The sequence below is a fragment of the Saimiri boliviensis genome, chromosome 1 (assembly GCF_048565385.1).
Source record: "Saimiri boliviensis isolate mSaiBol1 chromosome 1, mSaiBol1.pri, whole genome shotgun sequence".
Taxonomy (NCBI): Eukaryota; Metazoa; Chordata; class Mammalia; order Primates; family Cebidae; genus Saimiri; species Saimiri boliviensis.
In genome coordinates, this window is record NC_133449.1 from 176,037,735 (window position 1) to 176,049,805 (window position 12,071).

Sequence of the window (12,071 nt, forward strand, 5' to 3'; positions counted from 1 at the left end):
GTCTCCCTCCGCCGCCTCCGGATCCCTCCGCCCTCCGCCCTCCGCCGCTACCACAGAAGAGCGCTGGGGGAGGAGGGGGCGGGACGCGGGAGCGGGCGTTCCCGGATCCCTCCTGTGGGACTGGGTTCAGCCTGGGATTCCTGAAATGATCGACACGTTTGTGTACTCAGTGCTCACACTAGAGGTTGTGGATTCAGAGACCACGGAACCAAAACACTATCCTGTCTCCCTCCCCGTCATTAGTTTAGGCTAGGCGGGGTGGAGAGAGGGGGACTCATCCGGGCCAGAGATTTCAGGGAAAGGAGGTGGGATGACGTAAGATCACGTGACTGACCGTGGCCTTGTCAACAATCCACCCCTGAGGGGGAGGGGGAGAAGTATCTAGAACCACGTGTCCCTATGACGCATTTAAAACGGGTCACGTGAAAGCCTCTCCTGGATGTGAGTTTCAGCCAGGTCTAAGAACCGGGTTTAAGGGGGCTACACCTTTATTCGTTGTTTCCTGTTTATTACAGGTTAGAGACAACAGTACCCAAGAGGTCATGGCAGAATCAACAGCTTGTTTTGTTTTCTTTAAACCAGGACCAAAAATAATTCCCCTCTGGTGGGTTCAGTGGCTTATCAACTCTGGTATTGGGGCAAGAAGAGTGAGAGGACTGCATGATCTTCTAAGGCAGCATTGAATGCTGAGGCCCACACAACAACCTCTTGAAATGCTTCCCTGAAGCTACCAAATAGTCTTTCGGCTTTGCAGTGGGGTTTCTAGTATTGGAAATGTTGGGCAAACATTAAAGGATGGTGTATTATGCAGTTTTTCCTTTCTGGGTCTGCCTTCATTTGAAGATATGTGTCAGAGTCCGGGACTTGCCTATGGCGGGGGGAGGGGGGTGTACCATTGTATTTTTAAGGAATGTGGGGTTGCAGACTTCCAGGCATATCAATGAGTGGTTGGTTGTCAAAGAAACCTACAAATATGATTCATACCTGGGGGAGAGATCCTGTAGACATGCGTGAGGGTTATAAATCTAGCCTGAGATAACTTCAGGTTTTCCGTGCTAGCAAGTAAACTGCAAATGGGCCAGAAGTGCCCACTCATCCCCAGGGGGTTCAGAAGTGTTGACTTCCCACAGACCTTGAATATTTTCTGTAGTTACTATCCTTTCCTCTATTGCTTCCAATTCCTACCTTCGGGACTTTGTTATACTAAGGACTCTGAGTACTTTTGTATCCATTTGGGGAATCCTTCAGCTCAACAGGGAAAGGGAAGGTGGAATGAAGACCTTTGCATTGTCTCAACCTTGCCCATAGTTCCATGGAAGCAGAGTTAACTTTTCCGACTTTCCTTCCATCTTCCTTTCTTAAACCTTGAATTCTCTCTCTGCTTCCAGTGACTGCCTTGGTGATTAAGTTATCCAGGCCTAACTCTTGATAGGTCCTGTTAAACATTCACGTGTGTTTTCTTTTCTTTCTTTCTTTTTTTTTTTTGAGATGGAGTTTTGCTCCTGTTACCCAGGCTGGAGTGCAATGGCATGATCTCAACTCACTGCAACCTCCGCCTCCTGGGTTCAGGCAATTCTCCTGCCTCAGCCTCCTGAGTAGCTGGGATTACATGCACGTGCCACCATGCCCAGCTAATTTTTTTTGTATTTTTAGTAGAGAAGGGGTTTCACCATGTTGACCAGGATGGTCTCCATCTCTTGACCTCGTGATCCACCCGCCTCGGCCTCCCAAAGTGCTGGGATTACAGGCTTGAGCCACCGTCACGTGTGTTTTCTAAGTCCCTTCCAATAGCAAAAGAGAAAGATACACATGTAGGGTTACACGGAGAAAAATGGTCAAGAGAAACTGTATCTTAAAAATATTCTAGGCCGGGTGCGGTGGCTCAAGCCTGTAATCCCAGCACTTTGAGAGGCTGAGGCGGGTGGATCACGAAGTCAAGAGATCGAGACCATCCTGGTCAACATGGTGAAACCCCGTCTCTACTAAAAATACAAAAAAATTAGCTGGGCATGGTGGCACGTGCATGTAATCCCAGCTACTCAGGAGGCTGAGGCAGGAGAATTGCTTGAACCCAGGAGGCGGAGGTTGCGGTGAGCCGAGATCGCGCCATTGCACTCCAGCTTGGGTAACGAGAGCGAAACTCCGTCTCAAAAAGAAAAATTCCTCATGAGCTGAGGCATTAGCTCATGCCTGTAATCCTAATACTTTGGGAGGCCAGGAGTTTGAGACCAACCTGGGCAAAACAGGAGATCCTGTCTCTGCAAAAAGTATAATTAGCTAGGCGCGGTGGCACACACCAGTAGTCCCAGCAACCCGGGAGGCGGAGGCTGAGGCAGAAACATCGCTTGAGCCGAGGAAGTTGAAGCTGCAGTGAGCCATCATCGTGCCACTGAGACCTTGTCTCAAAAAAAAAAAAAAAAAAAAAAAAAAACCAGCAAAAACCAAAAACCAAAAAACCTTGTAATTTACCAGTCAAGGCAGTCACTGAAAGCAGAGACAATTCAGGGTTTGCAGAAAGGGAGGTACAAGGAAAGTGGAAAAAGTTAACCCTTTCTGCTTTCATGGAACTATGGGCAAGATTAGGACAATGCTGAGGTCCTCCTCCTACCCTCCCTTTCCCTGTTGAGCTGAAGAATTTCCTAAATGGATACAAATGTGCTCAGAATCCTCCTGACTGACCAACGAAGTCCTGAAGATGGGAACTGGAGGCAAGAGAGGTAAGGAATTCAGTGACTACAGGGATTTACAATTGTTTTGGAAACAGTTTATTATTTTCCAAAATGAAATACTTTTCCTAATTCAGTGAATCTGCATCATAAAGTCTTACAGTTGTGTATTAGCAAGAATCGCTGGCTGTCCTGGTTAACCAGGCCTGCCACAACCTACTTGTAGAAGGAATAATTTTAAAGCTATCAGTTGTATGCTGTTATCAATTCCCTAGCTCTGGATTATGAACTCACTGAGAGCAGGGAAGGGACTCCGTTTGGCTCATTTTTCTCCTGGGAAAATTTTTTCTTTTTATTTTTTGCGACAGAGTCTTGCTTTGTCACCCAGGCTGGAGTGCAGTGGCGAGAACAGGGCTCACTGCAGCCTTGACCTTCCAAGCTCAAGCAGTTCTTCCACTTCAGCCTCCCAAGTAGCTGGAACCACAGGTGTGCACCACCACGCCTGGCTAATTTTTATATTTTCTAAATTTTGTAGAGATGGAGTTTCGCCCTGTCTGGAACGCCTGGGCTCAAGCCATCGTGGTCTCCTTGGGATTACAGGTATGATCCACTGTGTGCAGCCTCCTTGCAAATATTTAGCCCACAATAATATGCTTACGCCAAGTTTGAGCCCACTGTAAGATTTACTGCGACATTCTTACTTATAGACGGCATTTTATATTGTGGTTCAGTAACGTTCAAAGGAAAGACAATAAGCCATGACCACTTCTCCTTTCTCTCAGTATAAACCCTAGCAGCATGGAAAACTTGAGAAGCTTTAAAAATGCTAACTTATTTACGCTATCCTAATTAAATGAGGCTCTCTGGGCACGGGTGTGGACGTGGGGATTGTGAGTTGCTTTCAAAAAGCCCTCCAGGTGCGATTTAAATATGCATGATGGGGTGAGACCCACCGGACTAGAATTAATGCTTTTTCTCTTATTTAGGGGAAGCATAGCGAGATTTCGCCTTTTACATTTAAGTCATTTTACAGAAAAAAGAAAAAAAAAAAAGCTCTATTCAATTTAAAAAAAAAAAAAAGCACTCCTTAGGGACTTGCTCTAGTGATGTGGTGGTTATTCATTAGGGACTGTCACTCCAGCTGAACTCTGTCTACTTAAGCAATTAGACTCCGGCCTCTTTATTTCTGTGCCCTTGTACATCACTTCCTATATGGCAGAACCCTTCGAATTACCTGCTTGCCCAGAGTTTGACGCGGTGAGGGAGGGTTCTTTTTTTTTTTTTTTTTTTTTTTTTTTTTTTAAAGATTACTAACAGTTGGAAAAAATTAAAAGGCATATGGTACGTGTTCAAGAAGTTTTTGATTTAAGAACCATGTTGAGCCGGGCGCGGTGGCTCAAGCCTGTAATCCCAGCACTTTGGGAGGCCGAGGCGGGTGGATCACGAGGTCAAGAGATCGAGACCATCCTGGTCAACATAGTGAAACCCCGTCTCTACTAAAAATACAAAAAATTAGCTGGGCATGGTGGCACGTGCCTGTAATCCCAGCTACTCAGGAGGCCGAGACAGGAGAATTGCCTGAGCCCAGGAGGCGGAGGTTGCAGTGAGCCGAGATCACGCCATTGCACTCCAGCCTGGGTAACAAGAGCGAAACTCCGTCTCAAAAAAAAAAAAAAAAAAAAAAAAAAAAAGAACCATGTTGGCAAAGCGTGACGGCTCACCCCTGTAATCCCAGCACTTTGGGAGGCCGAGGCGGGCAGATCACCTGAGGTCCGAGTTTGAGACCAGCCTGGCCAACATGGTAGAAACCCCGTCTCTACTAAAAACACAAAAATTAGCCGGGCGTGGTGGCGCATGCCTGTAATCCCACCTACTCGGGAGGCTGAGGCAGGAGAATCATTTGAACCCGGGAGTTGGAGATTGCAGGGAGCCGAGATTGCGCCACTGCACTCCAGCCTGGGCAACACAAGAAGACTGTCTCAAAAAAAAAAAAAAAAAAAAAAAAAAATATGCCGGCGCTCCCCACCGCCATTCAAAAGTAACCTTCTGAGGCGGCTCGGCTGCGATAGCAAGCTGTACTGCCCACCCGATTCCCAAATACTCTTCCACCTTGCGCCTACCCAGAACAGGTTCCGTTTCTTCTCACTTTCCCTTCCGGGTCGGGACCTTGACCACGTTCCGCTCTTGCGCACTAGGGCTAGAACGCAGCAACCCCACCGCCGTTTCCATGGTAGCGAGTGGCCGGAGCCTTGGCTAGGACCTAACCAACAAAGTAGGGTCAGTGTTCCGTGGCCCCACTGGAACTACGCAGAGCCAGGCCAGCGGGACCACAGAATGGCTGAGGCGGTGGCAGCTGTTTGGATAAAGTCGACAGCTGGACGTGGGGCGTGATGCTGGTCCGGCATCCTAAGACGTCTGGTTTGAATTGAGGGCGGGACCGGTCTTTTTTTATGACCTTGGGCCTGATAAGTAGGCGACTGCTGTAGTGCGGGAACTTCTAATTTGACAGGAACGTGACAGGAATTGTGGGGACCCCATGCTTGATGGATGGTGACTTAGAGTGAGGTAATCTCAAGGTGTTGATGGGCATGACCGAGACAGCAGGAGTACCCCTAAATTCTGGTGAGAGTTGGAGCCTCAGAAGGACACCTTACTCAAGCTGTCTTTAGTTCCCAAAGACAAAAAAGCTCAGTGGAAAAGATTCCTTTTTTTGTTTGTTTAATGGCTCTGTTATTTGAAACTATGGGTTTATTGTGGATATGATTATTTGTTTGAATAAATACAAATATAAACGTTTAACATTTTCCATTTTCTTTCTTCATTTCTATAAAGTAGTAAAAGCCCAGCTTGACAATGGAGATGTATGAAACCCTTGGAAAAGTGGGAGAGGGAAGTTATGGAACAGTCATGAAATGTAAACATAAGAATACTGGGCAGATAGTGGCCATTAAGATATTTTATGAGAGACCAGAAAAATCTGTCAACAAAATTGCGATGAGAGAAATAAAGTTTCTAAAGGTTTGCTTATTTTGCCTTAATTCTCTAAGTCAAAAGAAAAATTGTTATGGAATGAAAAGTTGCATGAAATATTTTAGTTCACACATGTGCTGATTCATGTTATATAAAAAGAGTGATACTCTATCTTGTCTACATTTTGTAATTTTGTAGTGATACAAGATACATGTGTTTTGGGTATGTAACAAAAGCTATGCCAATATTGTTTAATACTTATTCAGAAATATTCAAGTATAATAATAAAAATTTCTGCTTTGTGCAAGGCACGATGCTAGGTATTAGTGAGACTCTACGGAGTTAAAAGCTACTTCCTGCCCTTAAAGATTTCTATAATCAGAAAGGAGAGTATATAAAAGTAATACTGAATAAAAAGTGGCTTGTAGTAAATGCCAAGGAATCAACACAAAGTCCTTTCCCTGGTAGGGAAAGTTTTTTTGATGAAAATGGGGCATGAATTAGGCTTTGAAGGATGTGGAGGGTTTAGATAAGAGGAAGAAACTGTTTTCTAGGTTAGAGGACCAACATAAACTCAAAGAAACTAAAAAGGGACAAAGGATAAAGGGCAAAGTGGAAAGCACAAAGAGCAAAGACATTTGCCTATAGAGTTTTCTGAGCAGAATTGGGAAGACGTACATTAGAACAGTAAATTGGATTTTAAAGTCTTTTAGGGTAAGAAGTCAAAACTTGATTTTTTAAGAGGTGGAAAGTCAGTGACGGTTTTGAATTCAGTGTAAAGAAATGTAAATTTTAATCTAGCGCTATTGTGCCAAATGGATTGGAGGACTGAGAGTAAAAACAGATCCTGTTCAATTAAGGAATTTTGGAAAATGAGGGCCCTTGCTAAAATGCAGCAATGTGAATGGAAAGTAAAGTTAGAACATGGTATATTGTAAAAGAAGACATGAGGCCAGGTGCAATGGCTCACGCCTGTAATCCCAGCACTTTGGGAGGACAAGGTGGGTGGATCACCTGATGTCAGGGGTTTGAGACCATCCCAGGCAACATAGTGAAACCCTGTATCTACTGGAAAAAAAAAAGCCTGGCATGGTTCACGCCTGTAATCCCAGCACTTTGGGAGGCCAAGGCTGGTGGATTGCCTGAGCTCAGGAGTTTGAGACCACCCAGGGCAACGTGGTGAAACCCCGTCTCTATTAAAAATACCAAAAAATTAACCAGGTGTGGTGGCGCATGCTTCTAGTCCCAACTACTTGGGAGGCTGAGGCAGGAGAATCGTTTGAGTTCCAGAGGCAAAGGTTGCAGTGAGCTGAGATTGCCCACTGCACTCCAGCTTGTGTTACAGAGTGAGACCCCATCTCAACAAAAAAAAAAAAAAAAAAAAAAAAAAAGCCAGGGTAGTGGTGTGCTCCTGTAGTGTCAGCTACTTGGGAGGCTGAGGCACAAGAATCACTTGAACCCAGGAGGTGGAGGTTGCAGTGAGCTGAGATCCTGCCACTGCACTCCAGCCTGTGTGACAGAGACTCTGTCTCAGAAAAAAGAAGACATGAAAGAGTGTGGAAAGCTACCACAGCCTGCCAAAGTGCTGAGATTACAGGTGTGAGCCGCTGTGCCCAGCTAGCAGTCAGTTATTTTCGCTGCTGCCAGTATGCTATTGCTGCAGCACTCTGGCATCTTGCCAACCAGGGAAATTTGGAGCAAAAAGGAAAGGAATCTGGTGTTATATTTTGGATGTTTGTCTTTAGTCATGTTTTAAGGACTTTCATCTCTTCATCAGTTACAGAGAAGTAGAAAAATTGACATTGTGCCATTGGAATAAAGGCAAATATATTTTCATAAAAATACAGTTTTCTAAAGCTAGGAGCAGTGGCTCATGCCTGTAGTCCTAGCAACTTGGGAGGCTGAGGCAGGAGGATCTCTTGAGGCTAGGAGTTTGAGACCAGCCTGGCAATATAGCAAGATTCTTTCTTTCTTTCTTTTTTTGAAAAAGAAGTACTTCTTCATTTTTAACCAAATAAACATATATTCTTGATAGTTTGGACAAAGTGGTTAAATATTTCAGAACTGATTGTAATTAAGTCAGTGTGATAAAAAATAAAATAAGTAGCATACAACATTAAATGTCATTTGTTTCCCAAGCTGATACATGGCCATCGTTGACATTTTAAAATTAGCAATAATTGTTACCAGTCTGAAAAGGTGGTTAGTTGTTTAATAAGAGTACAGACAACAAACAAACGTTTACCCACAAATAATTATATTTTTTTGTTTTTTGTTTTTTGGTTTTTTTTGAGACGGAGTTTCGCTCTTGTTACCCAGGCTGGAGTGCAATGGCGCGATCTCGGCTCACCGCAACCTCCGCCTCCTGGGTTCAGGCAATTCTCCTGCCTCAGCCTCCTGAGTAGCTGGGATTACAGGCACACGCCACCATGCCTAGCTAATTTTTGGTATTTTTAGTAGAGACGGGGTTTCACCATGTTGACCAGGATGGTCTCGATCTCTTGACCTCGTGATCCACCCGCCTCTGCCTCCCAAAGTGCTGGGATTACAGGCTTGAGCCACCGTGCCTGGCATAATTATATAATTATGTAAACTTTCTGTGGTTATAAATTGGTAGTTCACATATCTGATTTTGCAGATATTTTGATGTTCTTTTGTTATAGTCTTAATGAATTTATGATGTCCCTTAAAACTTATGGTTTACCTTCTAGAGTTTAGAATCAAAATTAAAGAATAATTAACTTATATAAAGTCAGACCACATCGTGTTGAAATCCATGCTCATCTGAAAACATAGGACCTTTTAAATTTTGGATGTTAAACTTAACCACAACCAAAGTTTAAAAATAGCAAGATATCTCTCAACAGAATACTAAGTTATATACATTAAATTATTTTCACAAGCAACCAAATACCAACTTGAGATAAAATAATATATCTCACTTTGTCCTATAAATATTGATTATAAGATGTATTAAATTTTTCTTAAACTAGGAATGGAAGCAAACTGGTTGAGAAATTTCAATTGAAATGCATGGAACATAGGCTGGGCATGATGACTCACACCTGTAATTCCAGGAGTTTGGGAAGGCAAGGCAAGAGGATCACCTTAGGTCAGGATATCGAGACCAGCCTGGCCAACATGGGGAAATCCTGTTTCTACTAAAAATACAAAACTTAGCTGGGTGTGGTGGTGTATGCTTGTAATCCCAGCTGCTGAGGACACTGAGGCAGGAGGATTGCTTGAAACAGGGTGGTAGAGGTTGCAGTCAGCCAAGATTGTGCGACTGCACTCCAGCCTGGTGGCAGAGTAAGACTCCATCGCCAAAAAAAAAAAAAAAAAGCATGGAACAGAGCTGAGACTATTACTGTCTTTTTTTTTTTCTCAAAATTTTAGGTGTTATATGTACAAATTATTATGCGTGAAATAATTAAAAATTTGTTTTATTTCTTTTGTCAATAGCAATTTCATCATGAAAACCTGGTCAATCTGATTGAAGTTTTTAGACAGAAAAAGAAAATTCATTTGGTATTTGAATTTATTGACCACACAGTACTAGATGAGTTACAACATTATTGTTATGGACTAGAGAGTAAACGACTTAGAAAATACCTCTTCCAGATTCTTCGAGCAATTGAATATCTTCACAGTAATAATGTAAGTACTTTAGAATAAGACAAATTGTAGGCTGAGTATGAATCATAAACGTTCCTTATACATTGTTTTATTTTCATGAAGATTGCTAACATTCTTTTTCTATACAATAATAATAGACATCCTGAAAATGGGATAGGGAATGGTGGGGGCACTATATTTTAGTTGCAGAACCAAAAATATTGAGCACTCAGTAATTCTAACTATAAAGTTAGAATTACCATCCATCCAAGTGGGATGGTAAAGGCAGTATCAATAATTATGTTTAGTAGAATCAATAATCAACTGGGCCACCATTATTAGAGGAAGTATATTAAAACATTGAGAGTCAAGGCTGTGGCTTAATGGAGAGCTGCTCAAATTAAGGGAGGTTTAGCATTAGGAAGTGGAAATTAGGCCAGGGTAATAGCTAATTAATGTGGATGCCTTTAGGGGAAGAAAGGAGGTATAAAGTGGCTGAGAGGTATGAGGCATTGTCATTTAACCTATGAAAAATCAAGGAAAAGAAAAGATCAGCTATACTGATTTTTAATGTTGACTTTAGCATTGCCTCCTAAGTGTTTAGCTCAGCAGGGTTTGGTTTGGTTTTGTTGTTTTTTTTTGAGATGGAATTTCACTCTTGTGGCCCAGGTTGGCTTACCGCAACCACTTCCGGGGTCAAGCGATTCTCCTGCCTCACCCTCCCAAGTAGCTGGGATTACAGGCATGCACCACCATGCCCAGCTAATTTTGTATTTTTAGTAGCAATGGGTTTCTCCATGTTGGTCAAGTCTTGAACTCTGCACGCAGGTGATCCACCTGCCTCAGCTTCCCAAAGTGCTGGGATTAGCCACCATGCCCAGCCAGCTCAGCAGGTTTTTATGGAGCTTCTTTTGTTCTCATCGTGGCTCTACTTTCTGGAAAATAAGATATATATTCAGGAAATAACACTAAAAGCCTGAAAAATAATATTTTTCTTTGTTTTTAAAATTTTTAAATTGTTTTTTAGAGGCAGAGTCTTTCTATATTGCCCAGGCTGGTCTTAAATTCCTGGGATCAAGCAATCCTCCTGCTTCAGCCACTCAGACTACTGGGATTACAGGCATGAGTCACCATACTTGGCCAGAAGTCATTTTATTAGGTAGATGACACAACTATATGTCCTAGGGTTTTATAGATTTGGTATCTTAATCTCTACCTGTCTGGCTTGCTAATAATGCATCTCATTTTGTGGCTTTGAAAAATATGGCTCTGATAGCAACTAGAATTCAGATTGTAATTTCCTTGCCAGCTGAATCCATGGGGAGGTGGTATAATGTGACAGTTAAGAGCATACAGTCTTTGGAATCAGAACATCCTGAGTTTTGACCTTACTGGTTTTTCACTATGAAAAAACACGCAACTTCTGCAGTGCACAACTTGTGCGACCAAAGGTGACTCTGTGATCTTGGGAAAGTTATCTAACCTCTCTGAGTCTCGTTTTCCTCATCTGTAAAATGATACTTGGTACCTCACAGGTTTTTATTTTTTATTAAATTTTTTTTCTTTAAACATTACATCCAAGGAAAAGGGAACTCACAGGTTACTATCACTTATGAGTTTAGTAATTTTTTTTTTTTTTTGAGTCAGAGTTTCGCTTGTTTACCCAGGCTGGAGGGAAGTGGCATGATCTTGGCTCACTGCAACCTCCGCCCCCGAGGTTCAAACAATTCTCCTGCCTCAGCTTCCTGAGTAGCTGGAATTATAGGCACCCACTACCACGTCCATCTAATTTTTGTATTTTTAGTAGAGATGGGATTTCACCATGTTGGCCAGGCTGGTCTTGAACTCCTGACCTTAGGTGATCTGCCCACCTTGTCCTCCCACAGTGTTGGGATTACAGGCGTGAGCCACTGTGCCTGGCCAAGTTTAGTAATTTTAATATTCATTTCTTCTGCATCTCTTATGATGCCTGCTTGCCTCCCAGCCAGGACTACTCAGTACTCCAAGCAGTGGTTTGGGAGAGAGAACTTCCAGGCAGTGAAATCCAAACTCCTTATCAGGCTCTACAAGGCCCTGTCTATCCCCATAACTTTCACAAGCTAACCTGTCTGGTTTTTTTTTTTTTTTTTTTTTTTTTTTTTTTTTTTTTTTTTTTTAAGACAGTGTCCCTCTATGTTGCCCAGATTGGAGTGCAGTGGCTATTCATAGGCACAATGGTAGCACCCTGCAGCCATGAACTCCTGGCCTCAAGTGATCCTCCTGTCTCAGCCCTCTGAGTAGCTGGGACTACAGGTGCAGCACTACACAGATTTTTTTTTTTTTTTTTTTTTCTGAGACAGAGTCTCACTCACTCTGTTGCCCACAGTGGAGTACATTGGCCCAATCACAGTTCACTGCAGCCTCAACCTCCCAGGCTCAAGTGATCTTCCTGCCTCAGCCCCATGAATAGCTGGGACTACAGGCTCACACCACTGTAAGAATTAAAGAAAGAGGAGAGAAACATGAAGGGTGACTTTTCAGTCTTCAGGAATCGGTTTATTTTAAATAAACCTGCGAGAGGCTTCTGGCCAAGTTAGGTCAGAGCTCACTCTCTTACAGACTAAGAGTTTTTAAGGATTCAGAGTGGGAGAGTTTATTAGAGGCTTGGACTGCTTCTTTGTCTCTTTGTTGTGCTTATTTGGGAGGGAGAGCTGGGTGTCTTTTCCCATACATCTTTCTGCGGCTGCAGGCATATTCCCCAAGTCTGCTTTTAGCTTCCCTGTCTTAGTGTACTTGAAGAGAAAGGAATGTGCTTATTAAGGCCCACTGTTTTATTGGGGC

The 12,071-nt window shown here is 43.0% G+C and overlaps 1 protein-coding gene across 1 annotated transcript in view; it reads left to right on the top strand.

The window, feature by feature from the left end:
- The first annotated feature begins 4,885 nt into the window (after positions 1 to 4,885).
- The window catches only part of CDKL3 (cyclin dependent kinase like 3), a 63,169-nt gene continuing 55,983 nt past the window's right edge, over positions 4,886 to 12,071 (top strand). Inside the window, exons 1-2 of the mRNA XM_074381508.1 lie at positions 4,886 to 5,684; positions 9,099 to 9,293. Of these exons, the coding sequence (XP_074237609.1) occupies positions 5,520 to 5,684; positions 9,099 to 9,293 (360 nt within the window). The 5' untranslated portion in view covers positions 4,886 to 5,519. The remainder of the gene's footprint in view (positions 5,685 to 9,098; positions 9,294 to 12,071) is intronic.